The 25,180-nt window shown below is 36.2% G+C and overlaps 1 protein-coding gene across 1 annotated transcript in view; it reads left to right on the top strand.

The window, feature by feature from the left end:
- LOC134669381 (small conductance calcium-activated potassium channel protein-like) overlaps window positions 1–25,180 on the top strand; it is a 178,410-nt gene that overhangs the window by 129,356 nt on the left and 23,874 nt on the right. Inside the window, exon 4 of the mRNA XM_063526901.1 lies at window positions 2,028–2,129. Within this exon, the coding sequence (XP_063382971.1) occupies window positions 2,028–2,129 (102 nt within the window). The remainder of the gene's footprint in view (window positions 1–2,027; window positions 2,130–25,180) is intronic.

Below are 25,180 nucleotides of genomic sequence, written 5' to 3'. Positions count from 1 at the left end.
AAAATAAATAATATACTGTTTTTCCTTAATTAGATTCTTATTTGGCTCAAACTTAGCTACTTTTCTCCTAAGCTCCTAACTTGTAAAATATTGTATATAATGTTATACATTTATAATTATATCTCATCCCCATTATACATTTCGGACTCATTACATTTCGTACATACCTACTTAGTACGAATTTATACGTTCATTTATACTATTTAATTTATATAACGTTATATTACGTTCATATAACGTTATTCAAAGCTAACTCTACCAGAGTTAGAACAATACTTAGTTGTATATTTCTTCCCTTGACATAACGTTCATATTTACGTACTTAGGTACATACGTACCGTACAGTACATTTATTAATTCCATTAAGGAATTATCTTATGACATTTTGTAGTAATCCTACATTCCATACGGCATTATTTTGTTGAATAAATTTCAACAATCGTACTCTTTGTAGGTACACATTATTGTAGATATTATATTTAGATTCATTAATATTCAGCGGGTGGTTACTGATTAATAAGCCTTAATACTAATGGAGAGCGATTTAATGAGTACGTCCTCTACTTAAAGGAGTACTCTATTGAAACTTATTTTGGTTAAACAATTAACCAAAATTTTATAAGATGATGTATGAATGACCTTTGGTATGCATGTTTAAATCGCCTCTCTTGTATGATAAACATTGTATATAACATCCCCACCTTCTAAATTTATCACTCATACCCATATTCATTACATTATATTTACATTACGGAAAAATCATTTGGCCATAAGCCCCAGGATTTTCCCTTCCAGGGCGACCCCGGTAGTGTAACGGTGCGTGTAACGAAGCGTTACACTATCGACCTTCATACTATTTCTGGCACCATACAAATTCTAAATTCCTTTTTGAAATTCAAATCCTATTCCAAATTCCATTCAATGATTTTTATTTTCAGTTCGATCACATACTTTGATCGATAAACATCATTTTATCTAACGGACTGTACTTCCCAAGTTTCTAAACACGACCGTTTAAGTGTGATTTTTATTAGTAAACGTAATAATTCATAAGTGCGTGCAGTTCAGTATAGTGCTCGTTTTGTGGCCCTGCACACCTTCCAGATATATATCTACATCATCACCAAGGCACATATTGTAAGTTATTTGATTTCTAACCTTCTGAATTACGAAAGTATTTTTATACATACCTATCTGTTAACACGTAACCTGTATTGTTACAGGTGCCTTTTTATTTAAATAATAAATACCCCTCATCGCTCTGGATCCTGCCTTTTCATTCCCATCATCCCTGTGAGGCTCCTCTACCTGCCCCCTCACAATTATCTTTACCTTCCCTCCCCTTATAGCCTCTTTTGTCTATTTTTGTTGTTGTCCGATAGTATATTGAGTTACTTACCTTTTTTGAATGTGGTAAAATATAAATAGAGTAAGTATTTATCGTAGTATCAGGTATGGAAGAAGATAATAGTTGTAGTGTATTTTGGGCACTCTTACACACTACATTACTTATTTTCCATTCTCCATGATTTTTTAGTATGTTATTGACACAATGAAAAACTAAGTTTAAAGGTTTTGAATTTTAAAAAAATTTGCTATAAGTACAAAAACAAACAAAATGGATATTACATGAAAAAAGTACCTTATGTCAGTAGCTATACTTCCCTCTTAATACAAGTTAAAAACGTAATATAGTAATATTCAAAGTGGAAACAAACTGACACGATTTTAAAGGGTTACTGTCATCAGCCGTTTATAATCTAGTAACCCAGGCCAATTGTTGGTCTTTTGAATTTGAAACTTTCTATCTTTAAGATTTCAAAACTCAAATTAAATTTGTACTTTATTGATAAAAACAAAGAAAGAAATAAACAAACATAATTTGTACTCGTACAGTTACGAAAAATATAAAAATACCCTCATAATCATGGTAAAATGGCGTGTAAGTGCTGTGTAACCCTTGATTCTGGGTTCTGATCTTATGTAATCAAATCAAACCAGGATTTGATTGATATTTTTACCTACAGGGCCTGCTACTATGTCCACAATCCCTGTCGCAGACTCGTCGGATGCGCTTGCGACGCGCGTTCACTGAAGCGACCGGCGACACAGTTACCTACGTTAGAACGGTGGGCTCCAAAACTATAATGCACCGCCAATGCACTCGACTGTACAACATATATTATATAAACAAACTAACGAACAGCACATAGATTAGTAACATTGGATTCTAGGAGGTAAAATGTAATGACAGATAAGGAGTTCCCATATCAAATTAAGGATAACATTCCATTTCTGACCGCAGCTGCACTAGTATAGTAACGCGTCCGTGTTATTGTCAATTTCCATAGTAAAATGAATGGTAGTGCTGCTGTCGTTGGAAATGGACTGTCATCTTAAGTTATTGATATACTAGTTATCGCCTCAGCTTCGTTTGTAACTGTAAATTACTTGTATTTTGGGGTCGAAGATAAAGTGGAGAGCATATTAAAAAAAGAATATGATGAGCAAGCGAATAAAAAAGGAGGATTTTGTTTCATATTAACGAAACTTTTCATACAGTTACACGAAATGAAGCTTAAAAGGAAAGTAAAATACACGGAAAATGTATCGATAATTGAGTTTATTGATATAGGAACTTCCTACTTGTCAATAAATTTTGCCCCCTAGAATCCGATCTGATGATTAGTAATAAACTTAGCAGCATGAAAGTAAAATAGGATAGTTCTTTAGCATATCTAGAGTTTAGACCCCTAAACATAGTCATATTTGCACAGTGCTTTATTCGATACGCCAACAAATCATATGGCATATCTACGATGTTAAGAGCAAAAATGTCCGAAATACTGTCCCTCTCGCGTCTCGCCGCGTGCATCGGAGCACATCGAGCTACACTAAATAATAGTATTAGTTAGAAAAAATTCCATAAGTGCAACTTTCACACATATCCAGTGAACTATCGCAATTTAATCTAGAAAATAGTGTTTCATTTATCTCCTACTGTTATGAATCAGTAAGACGGAGACTCACTCACCCTGTATAAGACAACTCCTATAGTTGGCCAGTTGGCTGACAATATCGGGCTAGCTTGGTGTTAGCTGTGTTGCTGCAAGTAAACGCTAGGATGCGGCTATACTGTCTTATTTTAACTCACAAAATGAAAATTTACAGTTAACATCATAAGCAGCGGATCATAGGTACAGGCAAAGAATTTAATTTCCGACCTATTTTGTAGGTACCTTGTCACAGTGACAATATTATGAGGTCTCTAGCGATTTTCATATTGATTGTCACTGTGACAAGATATCGGAATAGTTATTTGCACAACAAGAGATCAAAGTTTGATATTTCTTCGAGTGCTTATTTTGAGTCCCGTGAAAGCGAAAGATTCTATAATAGAATCTAATTTAGAATCTTGAGCGTAGTAAGGGACTCAAAAGCGCACGAGATGTAAATAACTTTGATCTCGTGTAGTACACACAATTTTTCACCTGAGCAGTGAGAACATACCCATTAGACAATTTAAAAAATGTAATCCTTCTTCATCACTTAATACCTGCACTCGTGTTTTCTTAAGATATACAAATAATTAAGTTTAATTACCGCAATCGAACACAAAAACAAAAAGTAATAATAAATTTCAGTAAAATAATATGGAAATAACGAACATCAACTGACACTTCAATCGACAACTTTTTTTTTATAAAAAAAAACGTTGTAAGATACGGTCCAAATTGCGGATACGTACTATTTGTCAACTATGGTAGACATTCTTAAAAGTAAAATAATTAATTTTGCGTGATAATCTGTCTATTTTTTGACTTCATTATTTTAATTGTACAATAAAATACCTAAAATATAGTATTTTATCAGTTTTTACCAAATCTTAAACTTCATTTTTATTAATTAATTATTAAAAATTCATACTCGTACGTGGTTTGGAACGATGCGGTCTGAAGTATTCGGGGGTATAAACCCTTAATATACCGTTGAATGTCGTTTTAACTTATTTTTTGTCTGTTTCTTTTTGCTAACAGTGTGAAAGGGACAGAGATAATAGAACCCAAGTATTTCGAACTTGTATTAGACCCCGCATTTTGAAATGACATTTGACTATAAAGGTCACTTGAATGTCATTTTGTCTCACTCAGTGAGCAAAATCGCATTTTGTTCACTGTTTTTAAGAAACAACGTACCCTTGTTCGAGCTGCTGAGGTGAAAAAGAAATTCTTTGTCTGTATAACGTGCCAAAAAAATCTGCCATCGTTGATTACTTTTACAAATAATTATATCCAATCTAACACAGTCTAATTACGTCTAGTCTGATACGTTAGGTACTTTAAATGTTGAGTATACAAGTGTAAAAGCAAAGTATGATTTGAGTCCGTATCGAATAAAAGCTAGTATATGCATAGTAAGATTCGATTTATCTGATATTTAGAGAAACCAATCGACTGTGTGCGCATAAGCTTACGCATTGTTTGAACTCCAATAGATTAAGGGTCTCTCCAGATATATCGACGCGAATTCGGCAAAAGCCGATGGGAAAAAGCTTTATGTCCGTGCAATAAGAACTAAAAAGCCGTCAATGCGTCGGCAGGCGCCGCGCCGGCCGATGCGAGCCGAGCCGAATGACGACTTTTTCGCTCTTATTGCGCAGACATAAAGTTTTTCCGCAGACATTCCGCGTCGACATATGTGGGGGAACCCTAAGATCCCCTAACCCATGTCCGTTGTACAGTCGAAATTGGCTATCAATGAATTTATCACCAAAGTAATTTGTTAGTTGGCGAATGTGTCGTCCCCTTCGCTTGGTCGGAGACAGCCCCCAGCTTATCACAAATAGCACAAATTTCACGCAACTTAACACCTGTGCAAAATTGTCATCTCATTCGCACCTTGTCCCTGGTTCACCGCCTAAACTTTGGAGTTGCGGGTATCAAGTTTTATTTGTATATGTTACATCGTGTTCGCACTCTTGGAAGTTGCCTCGGGAACTCATTACTCAAGGGAATGTACACAGCACCTACACAACCATTAGCTTGCTATTCACGTATTTATTCGGTGGACTGCACTTTAGATCGATTAGTAGATTGTTGCATTGCGATATTGCTTCGTAATGCGGTTATTTATAACGTAGTGTATCAAAGTAGTTGGCATCTATTAATTTGAGGATTAGGTGAAAAGGAATGAAAAACCACTTAAAAAGTGATAAAAATAAATAAAATGTTATGGCTATATTGGCAAAAGTTAAATAGGTCCTGGGTAAATCGAAAACTTTTGTTGAATTATTGTGGAAAAACTTACTATCGCGTGGTAAAAAAACCGCTAAATGTTATTTAAACTAAGTTACGTGTATATATACCTAATGAAGAAAATTGGAAACGAAATAGCATTGCAAATTCATGATATAATTAACCCTCTTAAACATACTAGACTAACTAGCTAGGTAAACTGTCTAGACAGCTAGATCAAGGACTCAGAAAATAATTTAGACTAAGGGCCGATTTAGACGGCGCGCGAACACGCATGCGATTTTAGTTACATTGCGGACTGTCGATTACGTCCAATTCAACCGACCGATCAAAACCCGCAATGGTATTGAACTCGCATACGAGTTCTCGCATCGTCTAAATCGGGCTTAACTTAGTTATTAAAATTTACCAACTATATTCACTAGAGTACCTGCCAGTTAGTGCAGGCTGGCCTGAAAGTACGTTGACAAAAAAAATTGTATGTTTTTCTTACTTATGGAATCTTTTATAAAATGACATTAATTTAAAAAGGCTGCTATTTAACTGATCACCAGATTTAATAAAATTTAATACCAAAAAAATCTACTTTACCACCCTAAAATAATGAATGATCACCAAAATTATAACACCATTTTAATGTGAAATGATTACCAATTTTATTACATTTTACTATCCTATTAAAGGAAATGACACCAAATTAATCATTATTAACCCAAAAATTGTAAATAATTACCAAATTTCAAACCCCAATTTAATGTCAATTGATAACCAAATTTTTACATCGTGCTATCCTATTAAATAAAATGACACCAAAATAATCATTGTAAACCCAAAAATAGTAAATGACCACCAAAATAAGAACTCCATTTTAATGTAAAATTATAACCAAATTTTTAAATCTTGCTATCCTATTAAAGCAAAGCAAAATTTTCTAGTAGCATTTCGTTTCTGTATGGGTTGCAGTTCAAACCTAACCTAACCCACTTTTCTAGTAACATTTCGTTTCTGTAAGGTTCGCAGTTCAAACCTAACCTAACCCACTTTTCTAGTAGCATTTCTTATCTGGAAGGGTCGCAGTTCAAACCTAACCTAACCCACTTTTCTAGTAGAATTTCGTTTCTGTGTGGGTCGGAGTTCAAACCTAACCTAACCCACTTTTCTAGTAGCATTTCGTTTCTGTAAGGGTCACAGTTCAAACCTAACCTAACCCACTTTTCTAGTAGCATTTCGTTTCTGTAAGGGTCACAGTTCAAACCTAACCTAACCCACTTTTCTAGTAGCATTTCTTTTCTGTAAGGGTCGCAGTGTTAACCTAGCCCACTTAACTGATAGCAGTACAAACCTAATATTTTAAACTTTCGCGTTTTAAATACATATTAACTCACATTATAGAAGGGTAACGCGAATTATATTCAATTACCTTTATTTACCGACGTTTCGACACAGGTTTCACTGGTCGTGGTCGCGGCTGACTGATTGTCCCAGCAAAATGTCAAAACAGAGATTTGTGCATCTACCCGACGAAAAGTGTATGGAAAAGTACAAACCTAACCTAACATACTGTTCTAGTAGCATTTCAGTATGCCTACCTAAGTTATGCGGTGCAGGGTACGGGGGTTGAGCGGGAGGGGCTAGTAATTTTGGCATAATTTTACTTTATTTGGTAACATGTATAAATTTTTTGGTATCATAGTGGTTTATTTAGGTGAAAATATCGCATTTATTTGGTCTTCAAGATTTGGTGATCATTAATGATTTTTGGTAATCATTCAATATATTTGGTATTCGAATACAATTTGAAGTGCAGTCGGAATTAAAATGGTGGTACATTTGTAATTTTAGGCCTTATCTTTTTGGTGTTCAGTAATTTTTTTTGGTAAGCATGATTTTTTTATTTAGGGTACCAAAGTATTTTTTGGTGGTCATTATATTTGTAGCCAAAGTAGAATTACAACCATTTCACTACAACACGTATAATTTTCAAAATTATTCTCCTTTGCCTTTGATACGCAAACGCAAAATATTTGTTAAAATTATATCAGTTAAAATCTTAGTCAAAGTATATTTGGGCCAGCCTGTAGTTTGTTATAGTAGTAAAAATACATTACCCGTTGCAAACGGATTCTTACAAAGGAACAAAACACAAATTACATCCTCTATTCTACTAATTAAACTGCTTTCATAATTTCAACTCGTATAATTATATGTAAGCGTGTAAACTTGGAATTCTAAATTTGTACGAGAGCGTAATCCTCTGCCCAGAGATCTGATATTCTGCCGCTAAATTTGCACAAAGGGATGTATAAGCTTAACGCTGTAATAACTTCCAACATATTAGCCAATATACTCCCGACCATCTAATAATTTACTATAACAATAAGTATCTATAAAATATATCCTGAAGGACGGTACGGTCGACATTTGTCGGGCATGCTCCGTCCCGGAGAGTCACTCAGGCATGTTATCTCCGGTTGCTCTCATCTTGCTAGCAGCGAGTACTTGCACAGACATAATCTCGTAGCCAGAATTATTCACCAACAGCTTGCCCTCCTATACGGCCTGAAGTACTCACCTGCGCCAGTTCTTGAAAATGGTCGTGCCACGCTCTATCGGGGTCGATCTATCATCACTGACAGGACTATTGTAGCCAATAAGCCTGCCTTCGTGCTGATAGATCGATCGCAGCGCCGGGCCGTGCTCGTCGACGTCACCATCCCCCATGATGAGAATCTCGTGAAGGCCGAGAAGGACAAGTCCAGCAAGTACCTAGACTTGGCTCACGAGATAACCGCCATGTGGGATGTTGACTCGACGATCATTGTTCCTATAGTCGTGTCAGCGAATGGTCTCATAGCGAAGAGTCTCGACCAACACCTAGAGAGACTCTCGCATGAAGGGTCAGATGCAGAAGGCTGTAATTTTGGACACGGTGCGTATAGTACGTCGATTCCTCACTCTGCGGCCCTGACCGCCGGCAGCTTGGGCCCTGCCCCGCTGCCGGCGGCACCCTAGGTTAGGTTTTTCTAATTTTTTTTTATTGTTTTATCTGCTTTTGTATTTTACTTTTATATTCATGTTATAAAATACATAACTTAAGAAAGAAAAATAAATAAATGAATAGTATCTATAAATCAGGATATAAGGAATCGTATTGTGGCATCCTCGCTCAGGGATATTGAGCCTGGAGGCTTTCCTATGCAAAGTAAGTTACCGTGATATTGGACATTATTCTGCATCAAAGCACCTCGTCATTTATTATCGCACGTCATAAGAGACAAAGTGCTGCCATCTGATAGCGCGAGCTGAGCACTTCATTTATTTTCTTCACTTGAGGGGATTTCGAGCAGAAATCACTCTGAACATTTATATAAACCAACGGAGGTTGAATGATGTACGTCTGAATGTGCATTTAAATCTAATTAACAAAAGACAATTGAGTTTCGTCTGGCTGGGAGCCAACTGTAATTGGACAGAATTATGCGGGAGTCGAATATCGGTTAAATTATTTATGTAGGTGCAACGTCGAGTTGAATTCCGAATCATACTTGCAAAATGTTAAGAGCGAATTATTATGTTGGATGAAGTTGGATCGAAATGTTTAAATGCTTATATTCTCATTTTAGGTGAACAACTAACTTTAACGATTCATAATGTGTTTAATGCTTAGAAAGGAGCATTAACAGCATTCACAGTTCCGTATTTTTACTCAATACCTAACAAGTCCTGTACGGATATGATGGTCGTTCTTGTCTACGTGACAGCGTGATAAATCGGTGTCCGTCACTTTCTATTCCACAGTGTTAAAAAGTGATAGTTATTTTATTACGTGGATAAAGATGAATAAAGCCATCCATAATACGCCGGCAGATACCTAATATTTTATTCTCTTAATGTGCTATCAATATATAGCTTAGAATCACAGTAAATTGACTGTAGTAGTTACTGCTAAGTATGTTTCGTAACCATCACAATTTTGCCTTAATCTCCAGTCATTAGGAATTACTACGTCGTGAATATTAAAGGGCAAATATTGTCTTATCGTTACAGTTGACAACAATCTTGGGAAGATATCCAAGTCGGGGCCAGTAACCAGCCGTTGGCTGCTTGCCCAGCTAGCTTCAGTTGCCCGTTATCCCCAAGACGGCAATATTTTCCGACCAGTTTAGAATCAAGTGAAGCTGTGTCTAATTTGCGGAACCAGCAACTGTGTTTGCATAGAATTGTTTAGAGCTGTAGTCTAACTTAATGGAACGCGTAATTGAATTTACAAACATTATTTCCAACACTTGAAGCTTCAGTGGCAATTTGCTTGCAAATTAGTCAAAAGCGGATAGATGATAGAAGCAAATGGAAGATTCAGTATCGTTAAATTTAATAAGGTTACTTATCTTTTTGAAGAGACATATTGACTTTCAAAGTGTTGTCATTAGGAAATTAATATTGATTTTCGAAAATGAGATCGTTCGATTGAAAGTTTATTAGGACATGCAGCTTTAGGAATTTCGTACATTAGGCATTTTGATTTTCGATATTCTGCCTTTAGGAATATATTAATCAAATAAAATACATATTAACCAAATGAAAAAAAAAATAGTATAGCGAATAGTTTTTAGCCACACCTGATGAATTATATATTTATTGCTCTTTATTGGAAAAGCAAGACAAAAATACTGATAATTTTAAAAGCAAAAAATACTTGGTAAAAACGTTCCACGCAAGCCTAACGTATGATATTAATAATTTTATCAGCAATCTCATTACTTTTCAGGCCTATTATTTACTCGGCCCCAAAATCTACCATTAAAACGACCGGCGATAATGGTTCGTGCATAAAGGCCTCATTTAATTTTGCACCACTTCACCGGCCTGTGGTTACTAGTCAATAATAAGATAATTACGTTTGGCCGCAGAATATCGTGCTACAAGTTAATTATTCTATGTAAACAGGGAAAATTTAGAAGTTTTAGAACATTATTTTTAGGGTTCCGTACCCAAAGGGTGAAAACGGGACCTTGTTACTAAGACTTCACTGTCCGTCTGTCTGTCGGCAGGCAGTCTCCGTGATAGCTAGACAGTTGAAATTTTCACTGATGATGTATTTCTGTTGCCGCTTATGTATTTTATGAGATGTATCGCACCGGAGGGGCCAATATGTTCATAAATATCCGACGAAGTATAATATAATATACCGGGTGTGGCCTGTAATACGAGCAAAAAATTAAACTGTAGGCTGCACTCCTCATACTGACCAAAATTTGTTTAGCAACTTTTAAAAATAACTTGTGGTTTGATTTTTAATACACTTTAAAGTTTATACTAAGACGCAATGTATTGCGAATTTTGTTATGTTTAAGGCGTGACAAGCAACGTCAATCATAATGATATGGCGTGGCGATGGCGTCCATTGAAGATAATATTTATTTTGTATGAAAAATAGGGACTCTAAATACTTCATAATTTTTAAAAGTTGTTGAATAAAAGTGTCACGGTTTGAGACGTACAATCTATGTTTTAATTATCTGCTCGTGTTACAGGCCACACCTGGTATATATGTTCAGATATGACTGAGTATCTTGGCAGCTCAGATATATCTGGTGGCAACTGTATGTACGCGCGTCTCTTGAAAGGTTTCGTTATTTTATATCTAGTATTTTACTTCACTTGAACTTTTTTATACTCTGAACATCTGGATATAATAACTATACTTTAGGAAGTCTAATGACATAAAGTTTTTTAAGACCGAATGTATTATTTAAGTACGCTGGGACTACTGGGAGTAATAATACATTTGAGTGCAGTAATCTGCAGAGTACGTGAATCTCTCTGCTTAGATATTCTATTCATAAAAGCAAGACGAGAAGAGTCTGCAGTTGAAAGTAGTGAGCGAACATTTGAAAATCATTTGAAGTATCTATTTGTATCTCGTTAAATTTACTAAGAGTATAGTCGCATTCAACCTTTTTTCCATAATGTATTGTATGCAAAGTTTTATGTCTTTTTTTTTCCTAATCCATTATTGCAACATCGAACGTCACCCATTTTATAAAGGGGATTGATAGTGACAGCGCCCGCCGCAGCAGTAGGTAATGCAGCTGCAGTTACCATCCGAATGTCACCTTAAGGTGGCAACCTTAAGGCTGCTCGCACACGGCGACTTTTTGTAGCGATGCTGATGCTGTCTGTTGTGATGATGCATCGCTTCTAACGTGTGATAGTCGCATTTGCAACGCGCTACAGCATCGGTACTAACGCGCTACAGCATCGCCAATAACGCGCGTTAGTCGCATTTGCAACGCGTTACAGAAGCAATGCCAACACACTACTAACGCGCTACAGCATTCGTGTCGTTACTGAATCTCGTTTGCATCGCGACAGAAGCGCGACGATATCGCGTCAGCATCGAGACAAGCGCGACGGTATCGCGTTTGCATCGCGACTGAATCGTGTTATGTGGGCGATGGTTAGGGAGGCGAATAGGGGAATTTTCGGCAATACTCGAGCGTGGCAGTTTAAGATATGAGAGATACCTTAGACCTAATAGAACAACCTTGTAAAGTATTTAGCTCTATATGTAGTGACGCGCGCCTAGGATAGACGATCAGATTAGTAAAAAAAAATGGATAGTCTGAAATACTCGAGCGCGTCAGATTAAGATATTGGGGGTTGATTTTAGTGTTTAAAGACTAAATTTAACTAATCTGACGATAAGTCCTTGACGCCGCCGAGTTATAGGGTCGCGAACTTGTAAAAACTTTTACGAGCTGCGGTATTGACGAGCTACCACCGATATTAATAAGGGCTTGTGCATTGGAACTAACTTCACCGCTCACGTATATCATAAACCAATCTTTCTCCGAGGGTGTGTTCCCTGATTCGCTAAAACAAGCGGTAATAAAACCCATTCACAAAAAGAATATAAAAACTGACCCAAACAACTACCGCCCGATCGCCCTGTTGCCCGCGATATCTAAAGTTTTTGAAAAGGCAATGTGCAACCGGCTGTACTCGTTTTGTGAAAAATACAACATCTTTACGGATTCACAAAATGGTTTCCGGAAAAAACGGTCAACAACGCTAGCAGCCTATAAATACATAAATGACATTTTGGATATCTTAAATAATAAAGAGTATGCAATCGGAATTTTGTTCGACATGACAAAAGCGTATGAAAAGGTAAAATATAACATCCTACTTGAAAAATTATATAGTATCGGGGTGCGCGGAATAAGTTACAAATGGTTCCAGTCTTATTTAAGCAATAGAAAACAATACGTAGACATTGTGTATGCAAGTGAAAATTCAAGAGAAATGACGACTATCAGATCAGATGTTCAACCTGTTGTAGACTCAATCCCCCAGGGAAGTGTCATCGGATGCTTACTATTTATAATTTACATTAATGACCTCCCTAAATCTATAAACGAGACATGCGTCATGTTCGCGGACGACTTCTCCATTCTACTGTCGTGTGAAAATATTACAAACCTAGACGAAAAAATGTATCTAATTATTACAAAAATTATAGACTGGTTAAACGATCACAATTTAGAAATTAATTTCACTAAGACTAAATTAATGCAATTTAGGCCTCACCAAAAAATAGAACTTGACATAAACTTTTCTTACAATGGAATTAAATTAGAATGCGTTTCATCTTTTTCACTCCTTGGCATAACTATTGATACCCATATAAATTGGAAAGACCATGTACAAAAAATAAAAACAAAACTTAGCCAATTTATTTTTGCCTTCAGACAACTGAAAAAAACTACCAACCTACAAACCGCATTATCGGCGTATTACGCATTTGCACACGCATGGCTTAGCTACGGTGTGACCCTATGGGGGAATAGCACAGATGTATCTGAGCTATTTATTCTGCAGAAGGATTGTGTCCGGATACTGTCAAACATCAGACGTCCAGCGAGCTGCCAAATGCACTTTAGAAACCTTGGTATCCTTACCTTGCCTTGCATCTATATCCTAGAGTCGTGTAAATTTATTAAAAATCATCCTGAATTGTATATTAGAATCGGAGATGTGCCCCGTCGATTTGAATCCCGCCAAAAAAATAATCTTATACAAATAACATCAAAGCTAGCAATACATAAAAACGGACCTTATCCCTCGTCAATAAGGATTTTTAATAACCTGCCGGATCACATAAAAAACGAGCAAAATCAAAATAAATTTCAAAAAGTGTTGAAACAATATCTCGTAGAAAGAGCCTATTACTCGGTCGACGAATACCTACAGAATAATAATAACTAATTACACAAATAATATTCCGGAGAAATACAGGCATCTCTCTATCTTTCGTTCCTACTACTATTCTGTAAATGTAAATTAATGTAAATTGACATATAATAAAAATTATAATATTGTAACGAAACAACTAGTTAATAAGTGACATATATATTTTGTTAATGCATGATAAATTGATGGCGACTGTACTATATCATTATTCATATCTGACGATTGTATTATATATATCTTATCTGTAAGTGGATTGCAGTGCCCTCTCAGGGTTGTGTTGAGACATCATTTATTAATAAGACCTACTGTACACACAAAGCAAGGAAATAAATGAAATGAAATGAAATGAAAAAAAAACGTTAATCCGGCATTCTCGAGCGCGATTTTTATTTTTTTTATTTTGAAGAATATAATCTAAAACTTACTAAAAATACAAAATCTGCCGGTTTCCGCATGACCGGAAGTGTGGAGGAGCCATTTCGTCTTCCTAAGAACGCGTTGCGGCATATAAGTCGCGAACGATACATTTTACAAAAAAAAAGTTTAAATAAACAAAAAAGGTAATTTTATTTTACACAAAAAAGGTATCTTTACATAAGAAAGGAAAAAAAAGAAACCAAACCAAACCAAAAAACCTTTTTCGGTCAGATTAAGAGAACCCACCAACATTTTTGTCAGATTAAAAAAATATGCTTTCAGGATACCGAGATAAACCTCTTCTATGAAAATCTGACGCGCTCGAGTATTTCAAAAAAACTTTATTTTTTTGCATTTTCAAAAATTCATCGTAACTTATCGTCACGCCGAAATCGTCAGTTTTTTTAAAGGAAGCTTCCTTGGGGCCTACTTAACACCCCTTCCGAAAATCTGACGCGCTCGAGTAAATTTTTTTTTTTTGCATTTTTGACTACTTTATATGCCTACCCCCACCACGCAAACCGGCAGATTAGTATACCGTTGTTATCAGAGGCACTCGGGGCATACGTAGTATGAATATCTGACGCGCTCGAGAATGCCCAAGTAACTGTTTTTTTAACATTTTTGAAAAACCGTACACGCCAAACCCACCGCTAAAATGGTTTTTGATATACGAGCTTTTCTTTTCGAAATTATTTTATCTTTCGATTTTGATAGGTCTCGACGGCGCCGTTGAATTACGCCATTTAGCTACCTCGCCTCCCTAACTACGAGGCACACAGCTAGCGACCGCATCGCGACTGTATCTATGCGAACGCGCGACAGCATCGCTATTGCATTGCTACAAAAAGTCGCTGTGGGCGAGCGACTTAAGGTTTACGGTGTAGTTGCGCAATAATGATACAAAGCCTAATCTGAAACCAAAGTGTTTTTTAATGACTACGGCACGGTGACATAAGTATTCAATTTATTTGAAAGCGGTACGACTATTTATACTTATCTTCACTAAGTACCTATATCATTAAAAAACTTAAGATGACGTTTTTAACACCAAAGAAAATTGCTTATAGCTCTACTATGAGTTCCGTGAATGACAGTGAGAAGTGAAGATAGTGAGAAAGTTAAGGAAAATGTATGGAGTAATTGTACAGTGCCTCTACCGGTCACGTAAAGAACTAAAAATTTCAATTTGTACCATGAGTTACAAACGTTTTTACGCGAGTTTTCCATACTTGCCTAACTTCACACCTAAAACGCTCTCTTTCTAATTATATAATGAAAACTGAGCCAGAATTATTCTGCGTAAATACTTTACGCGAGTAAACGTGACAGATGTTATGGAAAAATACGTGCGTTTCCAACGTGACATTTCTGTCAACTTGTAAACACAACAAATACGCAGATTTTTCACGAATATTAATGCAATTTTCAACGTAATATGTATAAATTTATAACAGTATGTGAACTTCAAGCAAAACTTTAAGGGATAAATCAATTAATAGTTCGATAAAAGGCTGATTTAGTACAAAGGTAATGAGTTATACTTGACATCATATTTTCCTATTTCTACTGCTACATTTGCGAAAATCACATTGCTTACGAGCAGTTTTTGGTTTTAGGCAAGAAGCTGATTGAAAACAACATTTCCCTGAAAACCCGGATTGCATAATGTATGCATGCGTATGCATGTAGAAGTTACATATGTATTAAGAATTAAGGCTCAATACAAGGAGCGGTACATAGACATGTTGCTGTTTTTGTTGCTGGGTGCACATAACACATAGTAAGAACATACACATAGTAAGAATATTTACACAAGAATTGCTACGTATTTTATTAAGCATTATTATCTTAAATAAAATAAAACATACAAATGTTCTGTGAGTTTATTTATTTTTCTTTACTAAGTAAGTATTATTTTATTTTCCGTTGTTCAAATTATTGTGTTTGGTAAGTACTCGTTTTTCATGTCAACTTGGTAACAGGAAATATAAAACTTTCTTCAAAAACTTTTGCTGGTGGTTCAGAATCTGAAAATTTAAAACACATTTATTGCCAAAAACCCGCTGCGTGGGTTCATTTTGTATTGGAAATGGGGCGCTTGGCACTGAAATATACTCGAGATCATATAGGTAGTATAAAATTAAGATCGCTATTAAGGTCATACGTAGGGTCTGTGCGGAAAGAGAAGAGTCGTAGGTATAATGTAGGTATAATGTATGGGCTCCCTTTCACGACTCTTCTCTTTCCGCACACTCTATTAGATAATGTTACTTAGCAGTAGGAGACGGCCGCTGTCATGATGCGGACCATTATAATACATACCGATTTTAATATTTTAAGATTTCTTCTCATGTGTGTACTATTTTCATCATAGGTAATAAATATGTAGCCAAAAGTAGCCTGTATAATCGCGCCGTATACTTTGCTTCCTATTTTTTAACACGTAAAGTCATAATTTTAACTCGATTATTATTGATGTTTACGTAATTATCATATTTTGCAATTTTTGTCTTGAATACAATATATTTTAATTTATACATTGTTTACTAACATTGATGTGTTTATTATTTTCGTAACTATGGCAACGTCAAATCTTTAAAAAATTGTAGAATGAAGGTTGAGTCAGTAACAAAGTGACAAAATTGGTCTTAGAGCATTTAATAACTGGAGTGGCCATTGAGTGCTTACTGTTAGGATTTAGGATTAGGGTTCCAAGCAGGAAAGAAAAGCTTGTTTTAACACCATATAGGTAATGTTTATTAATCTCAAGCAAGACTACATAGTAATGGCGTCTCATACGAGAAGAAAGAACACCTACATTTGTTTTATATTGACAACCGAATAAATCAAATATCATAGTCGTAGTAGTCTCGTAGGTATACTCTTTATTTTTTTGTTGACATTATTACTTACCCCTCTGCCGAAAAACACAATTGTGCAAACTTTTGTATGGCCTGACATGGCTATTTGTACGTTACGTACAAATCATGTAGAAATAGCAATACATTTGACGTCCCCTCCCCCGCAAAAATCGGCAGACTGTTTTGTAAAGAAAATGACAGCGATTACATGTCCCTTCTAAATGCTCTTAGTGGATGGTAGAGGTAAGGAATACAATCTTCATGTAATTAATAATGAAAAAGTGTCCGTCAAAAACCTTGAAAGGGAAGTATACTACGTAATCGTCCATACAAAAAGAGAAAACGTTTTTCCACTTGTAAATACGAGTATCTTCCATTCTCCATGATTTTTAGTACGGTATTGATACAATGAAAAACTAGGTTTATGGGTTTTCTTTTTTTCGCTACTCTGGAGAGATTTAGAAAAATTATAATAGCTGACAGCGTGCCCACTTTTTGCAAATATTCTCCCATAAAGGAGTTTTCTCATAAAGTAATAAAGGATTCTCCTTACCTCTACCCTCCATATTCACGGCTACCATCAGTATATGTAACATTACTTTCTGTGCATCTCACTTGCACTAATATGCGAGAGCGAGATGCATAGATAGTAAATTACGTAGACGTGAGAAAATGTGTCAATTTTGTTATTTAGTTCTATAGGTGAATCCTAGAGGCGCTGTATAAAACTCCGATATAACTCTTGCTCTGTTTTATAGTATACTTAGAAAGGGACAACATCATTTGGAGTGGAGTGAAGTTAGGTACATAAGACCGTAAAGAAACGTAAAACGTGACACACGGCACGTTTATTCACTGAAAGTAAGTGAAAAATACTCTGCCAACTGATAGTAGAGGCACTAATCTTAAATCCTTTTCACTTTTTCTAAGTGTTAATGTCGTTTCTTACTGATTTGAATTTGAATTGAGATTGTCCCTGTAATATTCCACTCCGCGCATTCTAAAACGTGTTCAAGTATGGCTCCCGCGGGTGCCTTCACGAAGCACCGCTACTTAAATTATAATTTATGACAGATTTGAGATGACCTCAACTTTACTGGAAAGAACAAGTTAATATAAGGTAAGATAAAACTAATTACTAGTTTCCATTATTGGAATTCCATAAAAAAAAATCCTCAAATTACGAATTTAAATTAACTTTGCTTTTACTTTTTACATATTAAAATGTCTGAAATACATAAAAAAAGCAGTGGTGTGTCTAAATTGCTTTAGCACATTCACGGATAAACGGGCAGCCAGCTAGTTTTTCAATTTAGACTATGGATTTTTGAAAAAACCAAGAAACTGTAAAAAAGAAATATAAAACAGGTCAATCTTTTTCAGTCAGCGGCGTTAATCGAAATAGATAGGTAGAATGGCGAGGAGCATTGCCTCATGGCGCCTCTCTTTACTGTCTACGGCGCCCCAGGGCGCCGGGGCGCACAATTTGGGAATTGGGATCCCCTGCCTTAAAAGGTTTCAGTCTAATGACAATCAGACTTGATGTCACACAAAGTGAAAATCTAGCTTTCCAACATGTACTTATAAGGAATATGGCACGTTGGGTGTTGCCCATTATACAGCAAATTCAGCAAGGCCAGTCACAGTAGAACACAGCAAGAATTCAAATATTGCCGATCATCCGCACTGATTATGGCATGGTTCCAACCTCGCCACAATGGCCGCGTGTATAGTACGATGTCATATAAATTATTGTGGTTCGGAGCGCACAATGCGTTCCATTACGACGCTAATGTCGTGATCAGGAAGCGATATACGGATCTAGTTAACGTGCTGTTCTGTTTATGTGCCAATTAATCTGATCATTAACTTTGGGATTGCCGTAATTATTTTGTGTTTATTATGCAAAACTTGTTAATACAATTACTGCTGACTGAAAATAAAAACATACTTTACGGTTTTATTCACGGTTGTAAAGTTACTACGACTGGCATAAACCTAACAAAATAAATTGATTGGAATATATCTTTAAAAGAGTATTTTATATATTTTCATAGTTAAAAGTAAAATAAATTTACGAATTGCTTTGGCGCTAATTCCCGATTTAATTTCCTTACAAATAAACCTCAAGTCGTAAGTCGTCGTTCTATGTTGATATTAATTAATAATAATAAAAGATTTCAGCTGTTTCAGCATTAAACACAAATATAATTTGCATTGTACTTAAAGCTAGTAGCTAGTTTTGTAAAAATATTGCAATTCCAAACGCGCTTCTAGAATAGAGTCGCATCGGTTTCAAATAAAAAAAATAGCCTCTATAGACCCACCACACCAGCACACAGGGAAACCTGGCAATCAAATTTAAATTATTGGTATTAGAAAATAGGGTTGAATTTGTTTGGTTTTAAAATCTAAAGAATCAATACAAAAGCAACCCTGTTCCATTAAACTAAGATTAATATTCATTGGAGGTAATTTGTACTAGTATTAGGACATTGAACCCCAAGAGGATAGTCCAGAAAACGAACTAAAATATGTTGTGCTTTCCATATTTATGACTTAAAATACTGGATTTTAAGTCTTTATCTTATATTCACACTAGCAATAAAAATGGAATTGATTTTAATAGTATAGAGCGAGTTTTATGATTACTACTTTACGGCTACCACCAGTTTTGACATTGACAGATACGCTCGCGTCTACGTAAATTACTTTCTATACATATTGCTTGCACTAATACGCGAGCGCGAGATGCATAGAAAGTAAAGGACATCTCGAAGGCCTTTGACAGGGTTTGGCACGCAAGTCTCCTTAGCAAGCTTCCTGCATACGGCATCCCTGCTGACTTTTGTAGCTGGCTATCTGATTTCTTGAGTGAACGGTCGATCAGAGTAGTTATTGATGGCTGCTCTTCGGACCTCATGGCCATTGACGCTGGTGTTCCTCAGGGGTCTGTTCTCTCCGCAACCCTTTTCCTGCTCCACATTAACGACATGCTGCAACCCAGCATTGTAGGTTATGCAGATGACAGTACGGTTGTTGAAAGATATTTGGCTAGTGCAGGGGACAGCAGGGAGGATATACGTTCACAGAGAGAGGCCATGGTTGAGCGAATGAACTTGACCCTTAGTCTCGTTTCCCAGTGGGGTGATGACAATCTGGTCACGTTCAATGCCTCCAAAACGCAGACGTGTCTATTTTCCGCAAAACGGAGTCCATTCGACCTGACTCCTTCTTTCCGGGGTGCATCTGTACCTATTTCCGACAGTCTGGAACTCCTCGGCATGGAGCTGAGTTCAGTCCTCAGCTTCGGCAGCTTCATTGAGTCTAAAGCTCAAACTGCGGCCAGAAAGCTGGGCGTCCTAAATAAGGTGAAGCGATACTTCACACCTGGACAGCTTCTAACACTTTACAAAGCTCAAGTCCGGTCGTGTATGGAGTATTGCAGCCACCTGTGGGATGGCTCAGCTAAATACCAACTCGCCGCTTTGGACTCAGTGGAGCGCAGAGCCAGGAGGATGATTGGCGACAAGAAGCTAACGGCTAAGCTTCAGTCTTTGGCCCATCGGCGGAAAGTCGCCAGCCTGTCGGTATTCTACAGGCTGCACTTCGGGGAGTGTGCCCAAGAGCTACACGAGCTTATACCACCGTCCCCATTCTACCATCGGACTTTTAGACGCACGGCCGGTTTCCATCCTTACATGGTAGATATTCCACCAATTCGCACGAAGCGCTTTGCTTCTACTTTCCTTATGCGAACTGCCAAGGAATGGAATTCCCTGCCGGCGTCTATATTTCCGTGTTCTTATAACCCGGCAACCTTCAAATCAAGAGTGAACAGGCACCTTCTGGGCGAGCTCGCTCCATCGTAGGCCACGTCTACGCCTCGGCTAGTCTGTGGCCATGAGTAAGCCCATTCATAATAAAAAAAAAAAAAAAAGTAAGTTACTTAGACGCTAGCGTTAGGGGGGTGGTTCAAAAAACATTTTTTTTTCCGACAGGGCACCCCCTTATTTTATAACACATATTATGCTGATAAAATACACCATGTTTCGTAATTTTATCTCAACTACAAGGGGGTGCTCAACCACTTTGAAAATTTTGTATGTTGTATGAAAACAAAAAAAAACAAATATTTATTGTTCAGAATTTTATTTCAGTACCTATCTGTTTTCACATTATTTGCACATGTGATTTATAAGTTTTTAAGTAGAAAAACATTTTTATTACTATTTTTTATAATTTTTCAAAAGTAAGATTTTTAGAATTTCTACTAAAAAAATCATAAAAAAAAGAAATAAAAATGGTTTTTCACCAAATAACTTTTAAATCACACTTTCAAAAGATGTGAAAACTACTACTTACATAAAACTCAAAAAAATAATAACTTGATTTTTTTGGATTTCATACAATTTTGAAAAATTTCAAAGTATTTGAGCACCCCCTTGTAGTTGAGATAAGATTACAAAACTTGGCATATTTAGTCAACAGAACAAGTGTAAAAAAATGAGATGGTGCCGGTTCTTCTAGCTAGAGTTTCAATTTTTCCCATACAAACGTGAACCACTCTAGCTAGCGTATCTGTCAATGTCAAAACTGGTGGTAGTAGTTATTAAGTACGTAAGTATATTATCAAAATACACGAGACTAAACATTATAATTATGGGTCCAATTACTGAGTCGTTTGATCTACATGTGTAAAAAATGAAAAAAAATTGTTTATCATTAGACGAACTAGGTACCTAGGTACATACATAGTACCTACGTAGGTACTTTACACATATTATCTATAATAATACTACCAATTTAATAAATCAAAAGCTACAAGTTCTGACTGCCTGTTTAGTCTAAAAATGGGTACCAATTTTTTTGTTTCCAAAACCTTTTTTCCCTGGAGAAAAATAAATAATTAAAAATGGTCCAATCTTTATTGGAAACGTTTTATTAGGAGGGATTTCAACATATTCAACTTCTATTAGGTAACAATTTGGTGGCCGAAACCTTTCTAAAAACCTCGTGGTGTCTTTAGCGAAAACTGCAATTTATGGTAACATTCCATTTCTAACCGCAGGCTGAACTACCGTTACTGAACGCGTCGCTGTCATTGTCAATTTCCATAGTAAAATTGACAGTAGTGCAGCTGTCGTTGGAAATGGAATGTTACCCTAATTGGTGGATCCATATGTTTCGAACATACAAAACCCAACCTTTGCCTTTTAAATACATACTCTCCGATAGGGGTAAAAATTAAATTGAAATATGTCAATGTTATATCTTTTTCAACGCTTTAATTAGAGTTAAAGGCAGTTTACAACAAGCATCAAAAGTCAGCCTACTTAAAAAATACATAAAATGGTTTTTAATACATACTTTACAACACGGCAATTGATACATTTGCTATATATGTACTATGTACTGGGTCTATTTTGAGCTCGGTCTATTGATTGAATGAAAGAACAGACGTCATATTGTTGCATATTTTAAACCTGCAGCTAATATTTCTTAAGTACTTACTGCCTAAGTAGGTTGACGTTTCCGCAAAGTTTCTGTGAAATCGGAAGCTTAGCAACGACTTAGATTTGGTGTTACAAAGGATGAGAATGTATCAAATTTGTTTAGAATTTATTCAAGAAACCATTAACCGTACGAAATAATAACCTAAATGTGTTAAAGTACGTTATATGTACCTACTGTATGTTTTCGTAAATATTTATTAATAATATTGTTCAAATTAATTGCACTAAATGCTACTTAAGAAAATACAAAGACCGGTTCTCCGTACCTAGTCCCCATAATCCCCATTTTACTTCCTGGATATTGACATTTCAAAAAATATGTTTATGCGCTCTGATGCTGGTATAAAAGTTAAACGAAAGGGCATATCTGTAATTAATTTTATATTAAATTGTGTAAACATATTTTCTTAAATACATATTAACGCATTCACTGCCAGGGCGCGTGACCCAGGAACATACTTGTATGACGGTGAACGCACATGTGCGTCGGGGGCAGTGAATGTGTTAATATTATTTTTCTACTCGGGTACTTTTATCTGTCATTTACATAGTCACGAACGAACATATAAGGGCGTACATTATTAATACTCCTTAAAAGTCTATAGTCTATTGCCCAAAAAAGCACTTGTATCGTTTTAGAGACATTACGATACGGTAAGCTAGTGCAGGGTAGCAGGTGGCACATACCGGTACATTGCTACCAACGTGACAAACGATTGAATGCATACGGTTTTTATTAGAAAAGAAACAAATTTGTACCGAGTTCATTGCTACCAACATAATAAAAAATACTTTTATACCCTACAGCACCACGACCCTGGTGCGGTGCGGTAGTGTGCAACAGCTTTAAAAAAAACATAACCATAGACATTACTCGTTTGTTTCTCGTTTCCCGCCCTTCCCGGTAATTTCTTGTTCTTTGAGTACTTTGCGTTACTATTTGTTTTGCGTTCATAAAAAGTGTTGAAAATGGACAAAGAGGACTACATTGTTTCTACACCTGAAGAAATATCCGCTGCAGCACAAGCAGCGACCGAAAATTTGTTGCCTAAGTACTAAATCTCAGCACCTATACGACAAATCTTATGAGAAGTGCATGGCGTGGAGATTGGAGCACAAAACTTCGTCATTCTCTGAAAACGTCTTTGGTGTATTTTCAAAGACTAATTGGAAGCACCGGATCAGATCTATCTTTTAAGCAAGGTTGGTATATGTTATAAAAATTTTTGATACACATTTTTAGGGTAAACAGTACAACGAGCTATATTTATGTACATTTTATATTTTTGCATTGAAACTGAATATTATTTAATTCTCCTTTTTCTTGTTACAGGTTGCAGTAATATTTGGTATTATGGGTGCTTGTCGCAGACAAGAGCTACATACATAATAGTAATACCTACTATCCAAAATTTACATTGACATTTTCATAAATAAAATTTTGTTTATATTTTTTTGTATTTTATTTAATATTGCCTACTCATAGAAAAAGCATTGTATGCAACGTTGTATAAGTAGTCAAAAAATGCTCATGGCGTATTTATTAACAATGTTCGCCTTCGGCTCACATTGTTACCCACGCCACTCACATTTTTTGACCCCTCTTATAAAACTGTTGCATAAAATACTATATCCAAAGAGGGAACTGGGGACTAAGTTCGTATGAAATCGTTTTTCGCGCGCTCGTCTTAAAAAACAAAATGATTCACCGTGCGTCTCGTTCGTGCCAATATGGATAAATACTAATAAGAAGTTCAATGCCCTGTATCTCTGTAAGTTAATTGTTTTTTAGTAAGCGTGAGCTAAAATAATAGAGTTACAATTGAATATTGATCGTCTTAATACCTATTATGTTACTACTGAATAGCTGTAGTGTAGGCATTTTGAATACCAAAGCCATTACAATTTTTTTTTATTTTTATAAGGTTTTGGGTGGCCTGATATACACAATTAGCAATGCGAGGTTTACCACAGCTTGGAAAGGCAGCTGCGCGAGTTTCCGATTTGCATAACTGCATACGAGCTGGAGTTTAACCCCCTTATTCATAAACGTTTACTAAAGTTGACAAGCCGATAATAATCGTTTGTCCCTTTCCATCATACTAATACGTTGGAAAGGGACAAACGATTATCATCGGCTTGTCAACTTTAGTAAACGTTTATGAATAAGGGGGTAAATCTTTATCTTATATTCACACTTTGGCAGTTAGTTAGCGGCTCTCAATTGTTTCTGAGGATGACTCACGCTAGTAGACTCGGCCGGGGCTGGGCCGGAGCTTCCAGCGCTTCGCTTTCTATGGAAAACACCACGTGGTCACCGATCAGCCGTCGTAGAAAATGACTTGTCGGACACATCGGCCCGGACACGGCCCGGTCTAGCGTGAATCATCCTTTATGCCGTTAAGCAGAATATTATCAGCGCGTGACGATATCTACAGAGTTAGCGCGCGCGCTGATCTAGTTAAGATAATAAATGTCGTTAAGCTTTAGATTAAGAATGTAGTTGATAACATCACTGTATATAGGAACATAGTAAATACGGAATTTTATCTTTGTTTACCCTTAAAGGTAACTTATTATCTATCCGCCGCTGCCCCAAAACTAGTCTTGTACTAACCTAAGACACGCATAGGATAGATACTAGTACTTTTGTTCGTACAGAACTCTCACTGTCTAACAAAACCGATGTTTTAAAGCAAATAGTGTTGTCTCTCTCACACAATACATGATGATAATATTCTGTTCTACTTGTCGATCATAAAACTGTGCCTTTACGACTGCTTGGAGCATTGTTGAATCAACTGCGCTTTAAAAATTGAGAGAAATGGCAAGTATGTTCTTAATACGCTTTATCGCATTCAAGCTAGTGCGT

Source organism: Cydia fagiglandana, chromosome 12 (assembly GCF_963556715.1).
Source record: "Cydia fagiglandana chromosome 12, ilCydFagi1.1, whole genome shotgun sequence".
Taxonomy (NCBI): domain Eukaryota; kingdom Metazoa; phylum Arthropoda; class Insecta; order Lepidoptera; family Tortricidae; genus Cydia; species Cydia fagiglandana.
Note: the sequence above shows the minus strand (reverse complement) of the source record. Positions and strands in the feature narration are given on the sequence as shown.